This window comes from Salmo trutta, unplaced genomic scaffold (assembly GCF_901001165.1).
Source record: "Salmo trutta unplaced genomic scaffold, fSalTru1.1, whole genome shotgun sequence".
Lineage (NCBI taxonomy): Eukaryota > Metazoa > Chordata > Actinopteri > Salmoniformes > Salmonidae > Salmo > Salmo trutta.
Window position 1 is genome coordinate 1,051,968 of NW_021823154.1, and position 22,249 is coordinate 1,074,216.

General features: G+C 40.1%; 1 protein-coding gene and 1 long non-coding RNA gene across 2 annotated transcripts in view; both read left to right on the forward strand.

Moving 5' to 3' along the window:
• Window positions 1-13,385: 13,385 nt before the first annotated feature.
• On the forward strand, window positions 13,386-14,048 carry LOC115189457 (uncharacterized). Its single transcript, XR_003876916.1, has 2 exons — window positions 13,386-13,455; window positions 13,976-14,048. It is a non-coding gene; the product is annotated as an uncharacterized LOC115189457 (long non-coding RNA).
• A 181-nt stretch (window positions 14,049-14,229) lies between these two features.
• Window positions 14,230-22,249, forward strand: part of LOC115189401 (NACHT, LRR and PYD domains-containing protein 3-like) — a 30,758-nt gene continuing 22,738 nt past the window's right edge. The window contains exon 1 of the mRNA XM_029748010.1: window positions 14,230-14,343. Within this exon, the coding sequence (XP_029603870.1) occupies window positions 14,273-14,343 (71 nt within the window). The 5' untranslated portion in view covers window positions 14,230-14,272. The remainder of the gene's footprint in view (window positions 14,344-22,249) is intronic.

Sequence of the window (22,249 nt, forward strand, 5' to 3'; positions counted from 1 at the left end):
GTAAGGTTGACTTTAAGCACATGTGATTTTTTTTAACCGTTCCTGAACCTATGACCAGAAACTAGCTAAATCGGGGCAATACCAGAATGAATCATCTATTGATTCTGTCTCTTCACAACAAAATCTACAGAGCTGAGATTGTTGTATTGTTGCCATACACACACACATACATATATATATATATATATATATACATACATACATACATACATACATAGCATTCTGTTGGTGGCAAGAAATGTATATAATCATTTAAATTGAAAAACTGTTGAGTCAAGTGTAGTTTTTTTGTACCAGTTCATCAACCATATGCCATGGAATTGGTACATCGAAAATCTCCTCCCAGTTATTTTGCAACCTGTATGGCGCAGCTGTCAACATTTTTGTCCTCAGATGAAACTGGTATATTTTTCCATTTATGCCAGTTCCTTTCAGCCAATTTGTATCTTTTATATATGTCAGGCAAACAAGTTCCCTACCTTCTCCCTTTTCCACTTGCCGCCTCCATTTTTGTGGTAGTGCTGCATTCAGTTGGTTGTAAATGTGGATTGAGCAGATATTCCCATATATTTTCGATAACTGCATATGTGACATCTCCATTTCTATTCATAATATCATAATAAATAAAATACAATTTTTTAAACATTTTTCCATAAAGAAGGTATTTTTATTAATCAATATATTTGAGTATAACCATAACATTTGTTGTAATATTTTTTTCTATCTTCTACGGAGTATAAAACTGAAATTGTAACCAGCTTTGTATGGCTTGTTTTAGAAAGGGCGATACTTTAAACAAAATGTCATTTTCAATTAGTCAGAAATGAGACGTTGTAATCTGTATGAAGGAGAAAAAGCAATTTTTGAACAAAGGATGAGCTTTTCTTAATAATCTACTGGAAAACCATTTTGGGTTTAATTAAGTATAATTTATGTATGAGTGAAGCTTTTAGTGAGAGGTTTAAAGCTTTAATAATTAATAATTTTAGCCCCCCAAACTCATATTCATTATATAAATAGGCATGTTTAATTTTGTCTGGCTTAGCATTCCAAATACAATTCAATACATTCTTCGAAGCAATTAGATATAGCTTTTGGTTCCTAAAATGGTTTTATAGTGCTCTTGTTTGAGTTTTAACATGATAAAGAGAAAGTATTCTGTTTCTGGGTAGTTTACTGTACACGCACCTGTTACATACACACCTGTTACATACACACCTGTTACATATACACCTGTTACATGGTCATTCATTCACACCTGTTATATTCACACCTGTTACATACACACCTGTTACACACACACCTGTTACATACACACCTGTTACATACACACCTGTTACATACACACCTGTTACATACACACCTGTTACGTGATCATTCATCCACACATCTGCTAGGATCATAACACACCTGTTTAGAAATACTAGACAAAGAATATAAAAGGGGTGACGAAGATCCAATCATGGACTGAGATTACAGTTGAAAACATAACTACACACACAGGAAATCTGCTTATGGCATTAAACTTGCTTTATATGTGAGGTAACCAATCAGAAAGCTAGTTGATGGCCGGTAAACCAATCAGAAAGCTAGTTGATGGCCGGTAAACCAATCAGAAAGCTAGTTGATGGCCAGTAAACCAATCAGAAAGCTAGTTGATGCCGTATGAACCTAAAGTGGTCTTGGTGATATCAACCCTCCTCCCAGAGAGCTACTGGGTCTGCAGGCCTTTACTTCAGCCCTGCTCTAACACACCTCATACTGCCAGTCAAGGTTCTGATTAGAGTGATTAGTAGAATCAGGTGTTAGAGCAGGGTCGGAGCAAAAGCCGGCACGGCCAGTAGTATCTCTCCAGGAGTAGGTTTGGCCGTCCCAAATGGCATCCTATTCCCTATACAGAGCCCTACGGGTCCTGGTCTAAAGTAGTGCACTACATAGGGAATAGGGCCCTGGTCTAAAGTAGCGCACTACATAGGGAATAGGGTGCCAAACAAAAACCAGAACAAGTAAACAAAACAACAGGGTGAAGAAAAAAAACAGTTCAGTTCCATTCTTTATGCATCGCTGATCAGTCCTCCGCCTGTCGCTAAGCAACGGTCGCTAGGCTGACACTACAACCCAGCGCCATGGATACAGGAAACCGGCCCATGTCCAGGTGTAGCATACGGGTCCATACAAATAGGCTCTAATCCCAACTGGCACCCTGTTCCCTATGAAGTGCACTACTTTAGACCAGAGCTGTGGGGGAAGCAGTACATTATATAAGGAGAAGGGTGCCATTTGAGGGTGTGACCATAGACTACAGTCAGAGTTTGTGTCATTGTCTCTGGTTTAGAGGTGACAGTCTAGTGTGCAGAGATGAGGGGGAGAGGGGAGTCTAGAGCTGTGTTCGAATACCCATACTAACATACTGTATACTACATACTTAATGAGTATATACTACATACTATTAGTTCATTTTAGTATACTGTATACTACATATTTAATGAATATATAGTACATACTATTAGTTCATTTTAGTATACTGTATACTACATACTTAATTAGAATATACTACATACTATTAGTTCATTTTAGTATACTGTATACTACATACTTAATATACAGTGTCTCCTGACCCCTCCTGTCTCAGCCTCCAGTATTTATGCTGCAGTAGTTTATGTGTCGGGGGCTAGGGTCAGTCTGTTACATCTGGAGTATTTCTCTTTTCTTATCCGGTGTCCTATGTGAATTTAAATATACTCTCTCTAATTCTCTGTTTCTCTCTTTCTTTTTCTTTCTCGGAGGACCTGAGCCCTAGGACCATGCCTCAGGACTACCTGGCATGATGACTCCTTGCTGTCCCCAGTCCACCTGGCCGTGCTGCTGCTCCAGTGTCCAACTGTTCTGCCTGCGGCTATGGAACCCTGACCTGTTCATCGGACGTGCTACCTGTCCCAGACCTGCTGTCCCAGACCTGCTGGAACCCTGACCTGTTTACCGGACGTGCCACCTGTCCCAGACCTACTGTCCCAGACCCGCTGGAACCCTGACCTGTTCACCGGACGTGCTACCTGTCCCAGACCTGCTGTTTTCAATTCTCTAGAGACAGCAGGAGCGGTAGAGATACTCTCAAAGATCGGCAATGAAAAAAGCCAAATGACACTTACTCTTGAGTTTCTGACTTGTTGCAGCCTCGACAACTACTATGATTATTATTATTTGACCATGCTGGTCATTTATGAACATTTGAACATCTTGGCCATGCTCTGTCATAATCTCCACCCCGGCACAGCCAGAAGAGGACTGGCCACCCCTCATAGGTTTTTGCCTTTCTAGGGAGTTTTTCCTAGTTACCATGCTTCTACACCTGCATTGCTTGCTGTTTGGGGTTTTAGGCTGGGTTTCTGTACAGCACTTTGAGATATCAGCTGATGTAAGAAGGGCTATATAAATACATTTGATTTTATATACTACATACTATTAGTTAATTTTAGTATACTGTATACTACATACTTAGTGAGTATATACTACATACTATTAGTTCATTTTAGTATATTGTATACTACATACTTAATGAGTATATACTACATACTATTAGTTCATTTTAGTATACTGTATACGACATACTTAGTGAGTATATACTACATACTATTAGTTCATTTTAGTATATTGTATACTACATACTTAATGAGTATATACTACATACTATTAGTTCATTTTAGTTTACTGTATACGACATACTTAGTGAGTATATACTACATACTATTAGTTCATTTTAGTATATTGTATACTACATACTTAATGAGTATATACTACATACTATTAGTTCATTTTAGTATACTGTATACTATATACTTAGTGAGTATATACTACATACTATTAGTTCATTTTAGTATATTATATACTACATACTTAATGAGTATATACTACATACTATTAGTTCATTTTAGTATACTGTATACTACATACTTAATGAGTATAAACTACATACTATTAGTTCATTTTAGTATATTGTATACTACATACTTAATGAGTATATACTACATACTATTAGTTCATTTTAGTATACTGTATACTACATACTTAATGAGTATATACTACATACTATTAGTTCATTTTAGTATACTGTATACGACATACTTAATGAGTATATACTACATACTATTAGTTCATTTTAGTATATTGTATACTACATACTTAATGAGTATATACTACATACTATTAGTTCATTTTAGTATACTGTATACTACATACTTAATGAGTATAAACTACATACTATTAGTTCATTTTAGTATACTGTATACTACATACTTAATGAGTATATACTACATACTATTAGTTCATTTTAGTATATTGTATACTACATACTTAATGAGTATATACTACATACTATTAGTTCATTTTAGTATACTGTATACGACATACTTAATGAGTATATACTACATACTATTAGTTCATTTTAGTATATTGTATACTACATACTTAATGAGTATATACTACATACTATTAGTTCATTTTAGTATACTGTATACGACATACTTAATGAGTATATACTACATACTATTAGTTCATTTTAGTATATTGTATACTACATACTTAATGAGTATATACTACATACTATTAGTTCATTTTAGTATACTGTATACGACATACTTAATGAGTATATACTACATACTATTAGTTCATTTTAGTATACTGTATACTACATACTTAGTGAGTATATACTACATACCATTAGTTCATTTTAGTATACTGTATACTACATACTTAATGAGTATATACTACATACTATTAGTTCATTTTAGTATACTGTATACTACATACTTAATGAGTATATACTACATACTTAATGAGTATATACTACATACTATTAGTTCATTTTAGTATACTGTATACGACATACTTAGTGAGTATATACTACATACTATTAGTTCATTTTAGTATATTGTATACTACATACTTAATGAGTATATACTACATACTATTAGTTCATTTTAGTATACTGTATACGACATACTTAGTGAGTATATACTACATACCATTAGTTCATTTTAGTATATTGTATACTACATACTTAATGAGTATATACTACATACTATTAGTTCATTTTAGTTTACTGTATACGACATACTTAATGAGTATATACTACATACTATTAGTTCATTTTAGTATACTGTATACTACATACTTAATGAGTATAAACTACATACTATTAGTTCATTTTAGTATACTGTATACTACATACTATTAGTTCATTTTAGTTTACTGTATACGACATACTTAGTGAGTATATACTACATACTATTAGTTCATTTTAGTTTACTGTAACCGACCAGCTCTTTGCCTTCTCTACCGGAAGTTGATGCTGTTGCTATGCAACATCTTGCTAGCTAGTTAGTGTAACAAGTTACTAGTTAAACATTGTTCGACTTTGGGTGTGTTATTAAATTAAATCTGGAGTGCTGGACGCTCAGGCCGAGGAGTAGGGTTGATTTGAGCTTTCTGGTGCTGCTGGAAACAATTTAATTACGCTTTTTTTACCGACGTTTACTGACACCGGCCATATTGAACCGGTGTTGAGCGGCTCGTAAATTCATTATTCTGCGCTCTGGTCTCTCAGGCGAGATGCTCTGAAATCGGAGTAGAGAGCCAGAGAGAATTTACTAAAGCACAACAACTATACCATTTAGCTAAGAATGACGGGAATAATCAAGTCAATAAACGTTGAGTAGTTAGTTAACCTATAGTTAATATACTGGCACGTTTGATGTATAAGTAGCCAACTACTGTAACGTTAGGTAGGTAGCTAACATACCGGTACATACAGCTGTAATGGTATGATGTGGTTCGTAAGGACAGCGTAGCTAGCAAATCGTCAGCCAGCATAACGTGTAAGGTAACTTATTTGAAAAGTCATTACTTTATTACATTGCTCAACATTTTCTTAACATTTGTCATAATTAGTTAAAGCAATGAATTTGTATCCGCTCTCGTTGGACTTCGGCAACATATTTAGCACGACATCCGGGAACTGTTGGCATACTAAACTATATCATACTATGACCAATAAGCATACTATATACTCAAATCACATCACAAATAGTACGGTTAGTGTGGTTAGAATGAGTATTAGAAAACGGACTACCATCTGAAATGACACCCTATTGGAGGAGATGAGGAGAGTCTAGAACTACCATCTGAAATGACACCCTATTGGAGGAGATGAGGAGAGTCTAGGATTACCATCTGAAATAACACCTTATTGGAGGAGATGAGGAGAGTCTAGGATTACCATCTGAAATGACACCCTATTGGAGGAGATGAGGAGAGTCTAGGACTACCATCTGAAATGACACCCTATTGGAGGAGATGAGGAGAGTCTAGGACTACCATCTGAAATGACACCCTATTGGAGGAGATGAGGAGAGTCTAGGATTACCATCTGAAATGACACCCTATTGGAGGAGATGAGGAGAGTCTAGGACTACCATCTGAAATAACACCTTATTGGAGGAGATGAGGAGAGTCTAGGACTACCATCTGAAATAACACCCTATTGGAGGAGATGGGGGGGGGGAGTCTAGGATTACCATCTGAAATGACACCCTATTGGAGGAGATGAGGAGAGTCTAGGACTACCATCTGAAATGACACCCTATTGGAGGAGATGAGGAGAGTCTAGGATTACCATCTGAAATGACACCCTATTGGAGAAGATGAGGAGAGTCTAGGATTACCATCTGAAATGACACCCTATTGGAGGAGATGAGGAGAGTCTAGGACTACCATCTGAAATGACACCCTATTGGAGGAGATGAGGAGAGTCTAGGACTACCATCTGAAATAACACCTTATTGGAGGAGATGGGGGGGAGAGTCTAGGATTACCATCTGAAATGACACCCTATTGGAGGAGATGGGGGGGAGAGTCTAGGATTACCATCTGAAATGACACCCTATTGGAGGAGATGAGGAGAGTCTAGGACTACCATCTGAAATAACACCTTATTGGAGGAGATTGTAAACATGTACTGTAACCATGTATTGTAAACATGTATTGTGATGTTATTGGAGTGTACTTGCTGTATTTGCATAATCACTGTGAATGTGTCTGGGAAACTGGCTCTGAGAATTTGGCATTCAATATAAAACCACAGAAATGTATTTTATGAATATATTGTACAGTGTTGGCCTGTTAGAGGTTCATGGGACTGGCTAAATATCAACACAACCAGCTCAGTCTATCAGCAGTTTTCTCAGTAAGAGCCTCACGTCTGGAACACATTGACCATTGAAAGACATAAGGAGCTGTGTAACCTGTCACTCCTTTACCAATGACTTGAGAGTGTCTGAAGGACATATAAGGAGCTGTGTAACCTGTCACTCCTTTACATATTCCTCTATCTCCATGGTAACCCCCTGAGCATGACCCTCGACCTTTACTGATCAGCCAAAGATGACGCAAATGGCATCATATTCCTGATGTGCAGAATCTCTGCAAATACATGTAGTACATGTCAATTAAAAGGAATGTATTTTGTGTGTCTTTGTATATACTGTGTGTGTGAGTTGGTCTGTGATTACTGTGATTAGTTCATGTCACGGCTTTCTGAAGGATCGGACCATAACGCAGCGTGTTCGTAGTTCAACATCTGTTTGTTAATCGTGAAACTAAATGTAATACACCGACCACTTTAAATAACAAAAACAACAAAAGCCATAACGCAGAGCAGGCAAACACTACTCAAGAATTAACAACCCATAAAATACAAAAGGAAAATCCCCTACATAAATATGACCTCCAATAAGAGACAACTAGAACCGGCTGCCTCTAATTGGAGATCATCCAAATAACCCCAACATAGAAATAGAAATCTAGAACACCCACATAGAAACAGAAAGCAAGAAAAACACCCCCTGTCACGCCCTGACCACTCTACTATAGAAAATGACCCCTTACAAGGGTCAGGACGTGACAGTTCAATGTAACATCATATACTATACATTCTAATCAGTCTGTTTTGGGGCTGCAGAATCATTGTATATCATTGGTTACCCATCCTATCATGTTACCACACAGATGTGACTGTCTAGCTCAGCAGTTCCCAACCTTTTCCATTCTGGAGACCATCAAATCACCGTCAAAAGCAGAAATAATATTATAACACTGATATTTGTTAACAGCATTAAAAGTAATGATTACTAGATAGATAGTTGTCATGGTAACAGCAGTAATACAAATAACAAAAGATATATAATGCTACTATTAATAATAATAACAATAATAACTATCAACAGTATTATTGTAATAATAATACATTTTAGAAAACACTTTTAAATAACGTTGTTAATTAGATTAGATGAGTGTAATTGGTCACATGGACAGGGACTCAGATGTAATTGGTCACATGGACAGGGACTCAGATGTAATTGGTCACATGGACAGGGACTCAGATGTAATTGGTCACATAGACAGGGACTCAGATGTAATTGGTCACATGGACAGGGACTCAGATGTAATTGGTCACATGGGCAGAGACTCAGATGTAATTGGTCACATGGGCAGGGACTCAGATGTAATTGGTCACATGGACAGGGACTCAGATGTAATTCCAGGGTACAGTGAAAATCTCTCTCTTGTTCTGGGCTCCAACAGTGCAGCTCAAAATTAATAAAAAATAAAAAGAGAAGTGAATGAGACGATAAAGATGATAATAATATAGACACATTTACAACTGTAGTACTGATACATTACATCTGGGTGGTGGGGCAGGGTAAGAATCTGTTGGGTGGTGGGGGGGGACAGGGTAAGAGTGTTGGGTGGTGGGGACAGGGTAAGAATCTGTTGGGTGGTGGGGGGGGGGGGCAGGGTAAGAGTGTTGGGTGGTGGGGGCAGGGTAAGAGTCTGTTGGGTGGTGGGGGCAGGGTAAGAGTCTGTTGGGTGGGGAGGGCAGGGTAAGAGTCTGTTGGGTGGGGAGGGCAGGGTAAGAGTCTGTTGGGTGGTGGGGGCAGGGTAATAGTCTGTTGGGTGGGGAGGGCAGGGTAAGAGTCTGTTGGGTGGGGAGGGCAGGGTAAGAGTCTGTTGGGTGGGGGGGGCAGGGTAAGAGTCTGTTGGGTGGTGGGGACAGGGTAAGAGTCTATTGAGTGGTGGGGGCAGGGTAAGAGTCTGTTGAGTGGTGGGGGCAGGGTAAGAGTCTGTTGAGTGGTGGGGACAGGGCAAGAGTCTGTTGGGTGGTGGGGGTAGGGTAAGTGTCTGTTGGGTGGGGGGGCAGGGTAAGAATCTGTTGGGTGGTGGGGGGGCAGGGTGAGAATCTGTTTGGTGGTGGTGGGGACAGGGTAAGAATCTGTTGGGTGGTGGGGGGGCAGGGTGAGAATTTGTTTGGTGGTGGTGGGGACAGGGTAAGAGTATGTTGGGTGGTGGGGGCAGGGTAAGAATCTGTTGGGTGGTGGGGGGCAGGGCAAGAGTGTTGGGTGGTTGGGGCAGGGTAAGAATCTGTTGGGTGGTGAGGCAGGGTAAGAGTCTATTGAGTGGTGGGGGCAGGGTAAGAGTCTGTTGAGTGGTGGGGACAAGGTAAGAGTCTGTTGAGTGGTGGGGGCAGGGTAAGAGTCTGTTGAGTGGTGGGGACAAGGTAAGAGTCTGTTGAGTGGTGGGGGCAGGGTAAGAGTCTGTTGAGTGGTGGGGGCAGGGTAAGTGTCTGTTGGGTGGGGGGGCAGGGTAAGAATCTGTTGGGTGGTGGGGACAGGGTAAGAGTCTGTTGGGTGGTGGGGGACAGGGTAAGAGTCTGTTGGGTGGTGGGGGACAGGGTAAGAGTCTGTTGGGTGGTGGGGGACAGGGTAAGAGTCTGTTGGGTGGTGGGGGCAGGATAAGAGTCTGTTGGGTGGGGAGGGCAGGGTAAGAGTCTGTTGGGTGGTGGGGACAGGGTAAGAGTCTGTTGGGTGGTGGGGACAGGGTAAGAGTCTATTGAGTGGTGGGGGCAGGGTAAGAGTCTGTTGAGTGGTGGGGACAGGGTAAGAGTCTGTTGAGTGGTGGGGGCAGGGTAAGAGTCTGTTGAGTGGTGGGGGTAGGATAAGAGTCTGTTGGGTGGTGGGGGTAGGATAAGAGTCTGTTGGGTGGTGGGGGCAGGGTAAGAGTCTGTTGGGTGGTGGGGGCAGGGTAAGAGTGTGTTGGGGTGGGGCAGGGTAAGAGTCTGTTGGGTGGTGGGGGGCAGGGTAAGCGTCTGTTGGGTGGTGGGGGGCAGGGTAAATGTACGTGGGATGTTGGGGCAGGGTAAGAGTCTGTTGGGTGGGGGAACAGGGTAGGAGTGTGTTGGATGTTTGGAGCACGGTAAGAATCTGTTGGGTGGTGGGGGGGCAGGGTAAGAGTCTGTTGGGTGGTTGGGGCAGGATAAGAGTGTTAGGTGGTGGGGGGGCATGGTAAGAGTCTGTTGGGTGGGGAGGGCAGGGTAATAGTCTGCTGGGTGGTGGTGGGGGCAGGGTAAGTGTCTGTTGGGGTAGCGGTGGGGGCAGGGTAAGAGTCAGTTGGGGTAGCAGAAGTAGGATAAGAGTCTGTTGGGTGGTGGGGGCAGGATAAGAGTCTGTTGGGTGGGGAGGGCAGGGTAAGAGTCTGTTGGGTGGTGGGGACAGGGTAAGAGTCTGTTGGGTGGTGGGGACAGGGTAAGAGTCTATTGAGTGGTGGGGGCAGGGTAAGAGTCTGTTGAGTGGTGGGGACAGGGTAAGAGTCTGTTGAGTGGTGGGGGCAGGGTAAGAGTCTGTTGAGTGGTGGGGGTAGGATAAGAGTCTGTTGGGTGGTGGGGGGTAGGATAAGAGTCTGTTGGGTGGTGGGGGCAGGGTAAGAGTCTGTTGGGTGGTGGGGGCAGGGTAAGAGTGTGTTGGGGTGGGGCAGGGTAAGAGTCTGTTGGGTGGTGGGGGGCAGGGTAAGCGTCTGTTGGGTGGTGGGGGGCAGGGTAAATGTACGTGGGATGTTGGGGCAGGGTAAGAGTCTGTTGGGTGGGGGAACAGGGTAGGAGTGTGTTGGCTGTTTGGAGCACGGTAAGAATCTGTTGGGTGGTGGGGGGGCAGGGTAAGAGTCTGTTGGGTGGTTGGGGCAGGATAAGAGTGTTAGGTGGTGGGGGGGCATGGTAAGAGTCTGTTGGGTGGGGAGGGCAGGGTAATAGTCTGCTGGGTGGTGGTGGGGGCAGGGTAAGTGTCTGTTGGGGTAGCGGTGGGGGCAGGGTAAGAGTCAGTTGGGGTAGCAGAAGTAGGATAAGAGTCTGTTTTGTGGTGGGGGCAGGGTAAGAGTCTGTTAGGTGGTGGGGACAGGGTAAGAGTCTGTTAGGGCAGGATAAGAGTCTGTTGGGTGGTGGGGGCATGGTAAGAGTCTGTTGGGGGAGCAGCAGCAGGATAAGAGTCTGTTGGGTGGTGGTGGGCAGGGTAAGAGTCTGTTGGGGGCTGGATTAGAGTCTGTTGGGTGGTGGGGGCAGGTGGTGGGGGCAGGGTAAGAGTCTTTTAGGTGGGGGCAGGGTAAGAGTCTGTTGGGTGGTGGGGGCAGGTGGTGGGGGCAGGGTAAGAGTCTTTTAGGTGGGGGCAGGGTAAGAGTCTGTTGGGTGGTGGGGGCAGGTGGTGGGGGCAGGGTAAGAGTCTTTTAGGTGGGGGCAGAGTAAGAGTCTTTTAGGTGGGGGCAGGGTAAGAGTCTGTTGGGTGGTGGGGGCAGGGTAAGAGTCTGTTGGGTGGTGGGGGCAGGGTAAGAGTCTGTTGGGTGGTGGGGGCAGGGTAAGAGTCTGTTGGGTGGTGGGGGCAGGGTAAATTTGTATCACATTATTCTAGGTCAGTGTATTCCAAACCTCTCCTCTGGGACCCCAAAGGGCTGCATGTTTTAGTTTTTACCCGAGAACAAACACCTTCGATTAAACTAATTAACTAATTATCATCAAGCCTTTGATTAGTAGAATCAGTTGTGTTAGTGCAAAAACATTTATTTAGTTTTTATTAAAATGTTTATCTACCTGCCCAAGGACTTCAGTTGAAAACTAGCTAGCTGGCTAAATCTGTCACATTTACAGAAATGTTGATTGATGTGCAGTATTCCTGTCAAATACATTTTCAATAAATAAAATGAAAAGTTATGGAATGTATTTATGTGTCTCTGTGAGTTGGTCTTTAATAAATGTGATTAGTTCAATGTAACATCATATACTAGACATTATAATCAGTCTGTTTTGGGGTTCTGCAGAATCATTGTCTATCATTGGTTCCCCATCCTATCATGTTACCATAACAACACAGATATGACCCATCCAGCGTCCTTCTGCCGAACCTGGTTGTTGTCCCACTGCCCTCTGCTGTTAGCACTGCAAAACATCACTCAATCACATCAAATTAATACAAATCCACTTTTACCAGATACAATATGAATTTATGGGCTGAACACCTGCATGAAGTGTATGAACACTTTATATGACATAAATATCAACATATAATATAAACCTATACGTGTTGAACGCGTCGACTGTGTTGAAATGGGAAGTAGCCAACATTTTATAAGGAAGTAGAGAAATAACGGTCGAAGAAACATGTTTGAGGTTTGTAGCCTTTTACAATTTAATATAGAAAAGTGTTTGAGAAGTTAGACTATTGTAGAGAGAGGGGATTTAGGGGGTTAAACATCCGCAGAATTGTTAAGTTATTACAATACTGATTTCAACTTTCAAGAATAATAATTGTAGGCTTAAATGTTGATTTATATTGATTATCCTAATTAATATGATGTGATGTTATAGGCTATGAGGTAGTGAGTTGTTATAGGTGATTGATTGCACATTATCGTCATTTGCTATCCGATGATCCCCAACACAGTCGACACTTTGCGTTGTTTCAATTCCTGAAAGAAGACGTGCGTCGGAATTTTGTAAATCTGTCGCTAAAGAAACTAGTCCGTCTCGTCAAGTCGGTCAAGTAAAAGTGACATGCAACATATTGGCACATAAACGATGTAAATGTTGAATAAATCAGTGTTTCCAAAAGTCGGTCCAGCTCTGAATTATTATTATCATTGCATAATCAAACGTACTTGCCAGACAAACCAATGTGTCAATTTTTGGACATTTTCTTGCATGACAAAGCAATGCGTGTCACCTTGTAGGCTACTACTAAACCAGAACACGAAACGATGGTGTGTCGGCTGTATTCTCTTAAAGGGTTAGGAAGAAATATCTGTCAGCTATTTTAACTTAAGCTCCCGAGTAGCGCAGCGGTCTAAGACACTGCATTACTACATACCCGGGTTCGATCGCGGGCTGTAACCGTCCGTGATCTGGAGACCCATAGGGCAGCGCACAATTTGACCCAGCTTCGTCCGGGTTAGGGGACTTAATGTTACATAAATATGAACATATAATATAAACCTATACGTGTTGAACGCGTCGACTGTGTTGAAATGGGAATTAGCCAACATTTTATAAGGAAGTAGAGAAATAACGGTCGAAGAAACATGTTTGAGGTTTGTAGCCTTTTACAATTTATTATAGAAAAGTGTTTGAGAAGTTAGACTATTGTAGAGAGAGGGGATTTAGGGGGTTAAACATCCGCAGAATTGTAAAGTTATTACAATACTGATTTCAACTTTCAAGAATAATAATTGTAGGCTTTTATGTTGATTTATATTGATTATCCTAATTAATATGTGATGTTATAGGCTATGAGGTATAGAGTTGTTATAGGTGATTGATTGCACATTGTAATGTCTACTACCGTCTTTCAATGTAAAGTAGATGTCTATAATGTATTTTAGTTGTGTGTGGAGCCCATGTAGACAGCTGTTGTTATGGAGTCAGGGGATCCAACCAGGTCGACTAGCTAATGGAGATCCAGGTCAAAGTAATAACAGATTGGACTGTAAATGTTTAAATGCAACATGAAGTCTCTGTTTAAACTCTGACCACAGACCGTAAAAGTGTTGTCCTTGTTATTGGTTCTTCAATGTTCAGAAATATTGACTGTTCTGTTATTTCTTATTGTAGCTGAGTGAGCTGTGACTTACATCTAAAATGAGTCTCTCTGGGGTGAGAGAGGAGGAGACCACTGCTTCTAAAATGAGCCTCTCTGGGGAGAGAGAGGAGGAGACCACTGACTCTAAAATGAGCCTCTCTGGGGAGAGAGAGGAGGAGACCACTGCCTCTAAAATGAGTCTCTCTGGGGAGAGAGAGGAGGAGACAACTGCCTCTAAAATGAGTCTCTCTGGGGAGAGAGATGAGGAGACCACTGCCTCTAAAATGAGCCTCTCTGGGGAGAGAGAGGAGGGGACCACTGCCTCTAAAATGAGTCTCTCTGGGGAGAGAGAGGAGGGGACCACTGCCTTTAAAATGACTCAAGACACCAGTTCTAAGAGGTAAGCGATTAATTGTAAATATATACAGTTCTCTTAAAGCCAGATTCCTTAATGGTGAAACCATCCATTTGGGATGTTACAACAACAAAGATGTTACTACAAACAACGAACACAGTTTTTTTCCCTCTCGGACATCGTTGCACACGCTGCCGGATGCTCTTCTCCCTCCGGTGTCAACAAATCACTGTTCATCAGATATGAGGAGTTAGAGAGTCCGATTTGGTCAACTCTTAATCAGTAGTGGTGCGTGGGTAAAATCACTGGGGGAGGCAGCCATATTAAAACCCATGTGTTGTGATCATTTCATTGTGTGCTCTATAACCTGTTAATTCATATGCCTTGACACCGTGATATATAGGACTAAAGGCCGAGACAATAAGACACTGTGATATATAGGACTAAAGGCTGAGACAATAAGACACAGTGATATATAGGACTAAAGGCCTAGACAATAAGACAGTGATATATAGGACTAAAAGCCTAGACAATAAGACACTGTGATATATAGGACTAAAGGCTGAGACAATAAGACACAGTGATATATAGGACTAAAGGCTGAGACAATAAGACACAGTGATATATAGGACTAAAAGCTGAGACAATAAGACACAGTGATATATAGGACTAAAGGCTGAGACAATAAGACACAGTGATATATAGGACTAAAGGCTGAGACAATAAGACACAGTGATATATAGGACTAAAGGCTGAGACAATAAGACACAGTGATATATAGGACTAAAGGCCTAGACAATAAGACACAGTGATATATAGGACTAAAGGCTGAGACAATAAGACACAGTGATATATAGGACTAAAGGCCTAGACAATAAGACACAGTGATATATAGGACTAAAGGCCTAGACAATAAGACACTGTGATATATAGGACTAAAGGCCTAGACAATAAGACACAGTGATATATAGGACTAAAGGCCTAGACAATAAGACACAGTGATATATAGGACTAAAGGCTGAGACAATAAGACACAGTGATATATAGGACTAAAGGCTGAGACAATAAGACACTGTGATATATAGGACTAAAGGCTGAGACAATAAGACACTGTGATATATAGGACTAAAGGCTGAGACAATAAGACACAGTGATATATAGGACTAAAGGCTGAGACAATAAGACACAGTGATATATAGGACTAAAGGCTGAGACAATAAGACACAGTGATATATAGGACTAAAGGCTGAGACAATAAGACACAGTGATATATAGGACTAAAGGCTGAGACAATAAGACACAGTGATATATAGGACTAAAGGCTGAGACAATAAGACACAGTGATATATAGGACTAAAGACCTAGACAATAAGACACAGTGATATATAGGACTAAAGGCTGAGACAATAAGACACAGTGATATATAGGACTAAAGGCTGAGCCAATAAGACACCGTGATATATAGGACTAAAGGCCTAGACAATAAGACACAGTGATATATAGGACTAAAGGCTGAGACAATAAGACACTGTGATATATAGGACTAAAGGCCTAGACAATAAGACACCGTGATATATAGGACTAAAGGCCTAGACAATAAGACACAGTGATATATAGGACTAAAGGCTGAGACAATAAGACACAGTGATATATAGGACTAAAGGCTGAGACAATAAGACACAGTGATATATAGGACTAAAGGCCTAGACAATAAGACACTGTGATATATAGGACTAAAGGCTGAGACAATAAGACACCGTGATATATAGGACTAAAGACTGAGACAATAAGACACAGTGATATATAGGACTAAAGGCTGAGACAATAAGACACAGTGATATATAGGACTAAAGGCTGAGACAATAAGACACAGTGATATAAAGGACTAAAGCCTGAGACAATAAGACACAGTGATATATAGGACTAAAGGCCTAGACAATAAGACACAGTGATATATAGGACTAAAGGCTGAGACAATAAGACACCGTGATATATAGGACTAAAGGCTGAGACAATAAGACACAGTGATATATAGGACTAAAGGCTGAGACAATAAGACACAGTGATATATAGGACTAAAGGCTGAGACAATAAGACACTGTGATATATAGGACTAAAGGCTGAGACAATAATACACAGTGATATATAGGACTAAAGGCTGAGACAATAAGACACAGTGATATATAGGACTAAAGGCTGAGACAATAAGACACAGTGATATATAGGACTAAAGGCTGAGACAATAAGACACAGTGATATATAGGACTAAAGGCTGAGACAATAAGACACAGTGATATATAGGACTAAAGGCCTAGACAATAAGACACAGTGATATATAGGACTAAAGGCCTAGACAATAAGACACCGTGATATATAGGACTAAAGGCTGAGACAATAAGACACCGTGATATATAGGACTAAAGGCCTAGACAATAAGACACCGTGATATATAGGACTAAAGGCTGAGACAATAAGACACCGTGATATATAGGACTAAAGGCTGAGACAATAATACACAGTGATATATAGGACTAAAGGCTGAGACAATAAGACACCGTGATATATATAGGACTAAAGGCCTAGACAATAAGACACAGTGATATATAGGACTAAAGGCCTAGACAATAAGACACAGTGATATATAGGACTAAAGGCTGAGACAATAGGACACAGTGATATATAGGACTAAAGGATGAGACAATAAGACACAGTGATATATAGGACTAAAGGCTGAGACAATAAGACACAGTGATATATAGGACTAAAGGCTGAGACAATAAGACACAGTGATATATAGGACTAAAGACCTAGACAATAAGACAGTGATATATAGGACTAAAGGCTGAGACAATAAGACACAGTGATATATAGGACTAAAGGCCTAGACAATAAGACACAGTGATATATAGGACTAAAGGCCTAGACAATAAGACACAGTGATATATAGGACTAAAGGCCTAGACAATAAGACACAGTGATATATAGGACTAAAGGCCTAGACAATAAGACACAGTGATATATAGGACTAAAGGCCTAGACAATAAGACACAGTGATATATAGGACTAAAGGCCTAGACAATAAGACACAGTGATATATAGGACTAAAGGCCTAGACAATAAGACACAGTGATATATAGGACTAAAGGCCTAGACAATAAGACACAGTGATATATAGGACTAAAGGCTGAGACAATAAGACACAGTGATATATAGGACTAAAGACCTAGACAATAAGACACAGTGATATATAGGACTAAAGGCCTAGACAATAAGACACAGTGATATATAGGACTAAAGGCCTAGACAATAAGACACAGTGATATATAGGACTAAAGACCTAGACAATAAGACAGTGATATATAGGACTAAAGGCTGAGACAACAAGACACAGTGATATATAGGACTAAAGGCTGAGACAATAAGACACAGTGATATATAGGACTAAAGGCTGAGACAACAAGACACAGTGATATATAGGACTAAAGGCCTAGACAATAAGACACAGTGATATATAGGACTAAAGGCTGAGACAATAAGACACAGTGATATATAGGACTAAAGGCTGAGACAATAAGACACAGTGATATATAGGACTAAAGGCTGAGACAATAAGACACAGTGATATATAGGACTAAAGGCTGAGACAATAAGACACAGTGATATATAGGACTAAAGGCTGAGACAATAAGACACAGTGATATATAGGACTAAAGGCTGAGACAATAAGACACAGTGATATATAGGACTAAAGGCCTAGACAATAAGACACAGTGATATATAGGACTAAAGGCTGAGACAATAAGACACAGTGATATATAGGACTAAAGGCTGAGACAATAAGACACAGTGATATATAGGACTAAAGGCTGAGACAATAAGACACAGTGATATATAGGACTAAAGGCTGAGACAATAAGACACAGTGATATATAGGACTAAAGGCTGAGACAATAAGACACAGTGATATATAGGACTAAAGGATGAGACAATAAGACACCGTGATATATAGGACTAAAGGCTGAGACAATAAGACACAGTGATATATAGGACTAAAGGCTGAGACAATAAGACACAGTGATATATAGGACTAAAGGCTGAGACAATAAGACACAGTGATATATAGGACTAAAGGCCTAGACAATAAGACACAGTGATATATAGGACTAAAGGCCTAGACAATAAGACACCGTGATATATAGGACTAAAGGCTGAGACAATAAGACACAGTGATATATAGGACTAAAGGATGAGACAATAAGACACAGTGATATATAGGACTAAAGGCCTAGACAATAAGACACAGTGATATATAGGACTAAAGGCCTAGACAATAAGACACAGTGATATATAGGACTAAAGGCTGAGACAATAAGACACAGTGATATATAGGACTAAAGGCTGAGACAATAAGACACAGTGATATATAGGACTAAAGGCCTAGACAATAAGACACAGTGATATATAGGACTAAAGGCCTAGACAATAAGACACAGTGATATATAGGACTAAAGGCTGAAGACACAGTGATATATAGGACTAAAGGCCTAGACAATAAGACACCGTGATATATAGGACTAAAGGCCTAGACAATAAGACACTGTGATATATAGGACTAAAGGCTGAGACAATAAGACACAGTGATATATAGGACTAAAGGCCTAGACAATAAGACACAGTGATATATAGGACTAAAGGCCTAGACAATAAGACACAGTGATATATAGGACTAAAGGCCTAGACAATAAGACACAGTGATATATAGGACTAAAGGCCTAGACAATAAGACACAGTGATATATAGGACTAAAGGCTGAGACAATAAGACACAGTGATATATAGGACTAAAGGCTGAGACAATAAGACACAGTGATATATAGGACTAAAGGCTGAGACAATAAGACACAGTGATATATAGGACTAAAGGCTGAGACAATAAGACACAGTGATATATAGGACTAAAGGCCTTAGACAATAAGACACAGTGATATATAGGACTAAAGGCCTAGACAATAAGACACAGTGATATATAGGACTAAAGGCCTAGACAATAAGACACAGTGATATATAGGACTAAAGGCCTAGACAATAAGACACAGTGATATATAGGACTAAAGGCTGAGACAATAAGACACAGTGATATATAGGACTAAAGGCCTAGACAATAAGACACAGTGATATATAGGACTAAAGGCTGAGACAATAAGACACAGTGATATATAGGACTAAAGGCTGAGACAATAAGACACAGTGATATATAGGACTAAAGGCTGAGACAATAAGACACAGTGATATATAGGACTAAAGGCTGAGACAATAAGACACAGTGATATATAGGACTAAAGGCTGAGACAATAAGACACAGTGATATATAGGACTAAAGGCTGAGACAATAAGACACAGTGATATATAGGACTAAAGGCCTAGACAATAAGACACAGTGATATATAGGACTAAAGGCTGAGACAATAAGACACAGTGATATATAGGACTAAAGGCTGAGACAATAAGACACAGTGATATATAGGACTAAAGGCTGAGACAATAAGACACAGTGATATATAGGACTAAAGGCTGAGACAATAAGACACAGTGATATATAGGACTAAAGGCTGAGACAATAAGACACAGTGATATATAGGACTAAAGGATGAGACAATAAGACACCGTGATATATAGGACTAAAGGCTGAGACAATAAGACACAGTGATATATAGGACTAAAGGCTGAGACAATAAGACACAGTGATATATAGGACTAAAGGCTGAGACAATAAGACACAGTGATATATAGGACTAAAGGCCTAGACAATAAGACACAGTGATATATAGGACTAAAGGCCTAGACAATAAGACACCGTGATATATAGGACTAAAGGCTGAGACAATAAGACACAGTGATATATAGGACTAAAGGATGAGACAATAAGACACAGTGATATATAGGACTAAAGGCCTAGACAATAAGACACAGTGATATATAGGACTAAAGGCCTAGACAATAAGACACAGTGATATATAGGACTAAAGGCTGAGACAATAAGACACAGTGATATATAGGACTAAAGGCTGAGACAATAAGACACAGTGATATATAGGACTAAAGGCCTAGACAATAAGACACAGTGATATATAGGACTAAAGGCCTAGACAATAAGACACAGTGATATATAGGACTAAAGGCTGAAGACACAGTGATATATAGGACTAAAGGCCTAGACAATAAGACACCGTGATATATAGGACTAAAGGCCTAGACAATAAGACACTGTGATATATAGGACTAAAGGCTGAGACAATAAGACACAGTGATATATAGGACTAAAGGCCTAGACAATAAGACACAGTGATATATAGGACTAAAGGCCTAGACAATAAGACACAGTGATATATAGGACTAAAGGCCTAGACAATAAGACACAGTGATATATAGGACTAAAGGCCTAGACAATAAGACACAGTGATATATAGGACTAAAGGCTGAGACAATAAGACACAGTGATATATAGGACTAAAGGCTGAGACAATAAGACACAGTGATATATAGGACTAAAGGCTGAGACAATAAGACACAGTGATATATAGGACTAAAGGCTGAGACAATAAGACACAGTGATATATAGGACTAAAGGCCTTAGACAATAAGACACAGTGATATATAGGACTAAAGGCCTAGACAATAAGACACAGTGATATATAGGACTAAAGGCCTAGACAATAAGACACAGTGATATATAGGACTAAAGGCCTAGACAATAAGACACAGTGATATATAGGACTAAAGGCTGAGACAATAAGACACAGTGATATATAGGACTAAAGGCTGAGACAATAAGACACAGTGATATATAGGACTAAAGGCTGAGACAATAAGACACAGTGATATATAGGACTAAAGGCTGAGACAATAAGACGCAGAATAAATTCAACCACAACTTTGTTTTATCACAAAACCGGATAGAAACCTCTGTCCAGTGAAGTCCACAGCATGGTCAAGGTAATGTTTCTGACATTTTCTGACCACAGAACAACTATTGATTTAGAACCACAGAGAGTTACAGCAAGTCACAAAGAAAACAGGAGCTGCCTCCACTATTCCAACACCAGTTCAACCAAAAATAATTTAGTCCAATCAACATAAGCTAAATATGATGTGGCTGTGTGTGTGCAAGTAGAAAGATAATGTTGACTCACCCTACTTGTAAAGAAACACAAATTCCATCCTCCTGTCTTTCATGATGACAAAACAGTCTATCACTCTGTCACACAGTACCCACTTTTATGAATGAATGGTTGGCGAAATGCTTGTGCTTCCAGTTCCGACCATGGTGGGTAGTATATGGGGCTTTGGTGACAAAACGAATGGCACTGTGATAGAATGCATCCAATTTGTTGAGTAGAGTGTTGGAGGCTATTTTTATAAATGACATCGCCGAAGTCGAGGATCGGTAGGATGGTTAGTTTTACGAGGGTATGTTTGGCAGCATGAGTGAAGGATGCTTTGTTGCGAAATAGGAAGCCGATTCTAGATTTAATTTTGGATTGGAGATGCTTAACCTGTTACATCTAGACGTTCCGCTAGCGGAACCCCGTTCCGCCAGCGGGACACCTAGCCAACAGCCAATGGGAAGACATGGCGCGAAATACAAAAAGTACTAAAATACCACAATTCAATTTTCTCAAACAATCAACTATTTTACACCATTTTAAAGATAAGACTCTCGTTAATCTATCCACATTGTCCGATTTCAAAAAGGCTTTACAGCGAAAGCAAAACATTAGATTATGTTAGGAGAGTACATAGACACAAATAATCACACAGCCATTTTCCAAGCAGGGAATTATGTCACAGAAACCCAAAACACAGCTAAATTATGCACTAACCTTTGACGATCTTCATCAGATGACACTCCTAGGACATTATGTTATACAATACATATATGTTTTGTTAAATCA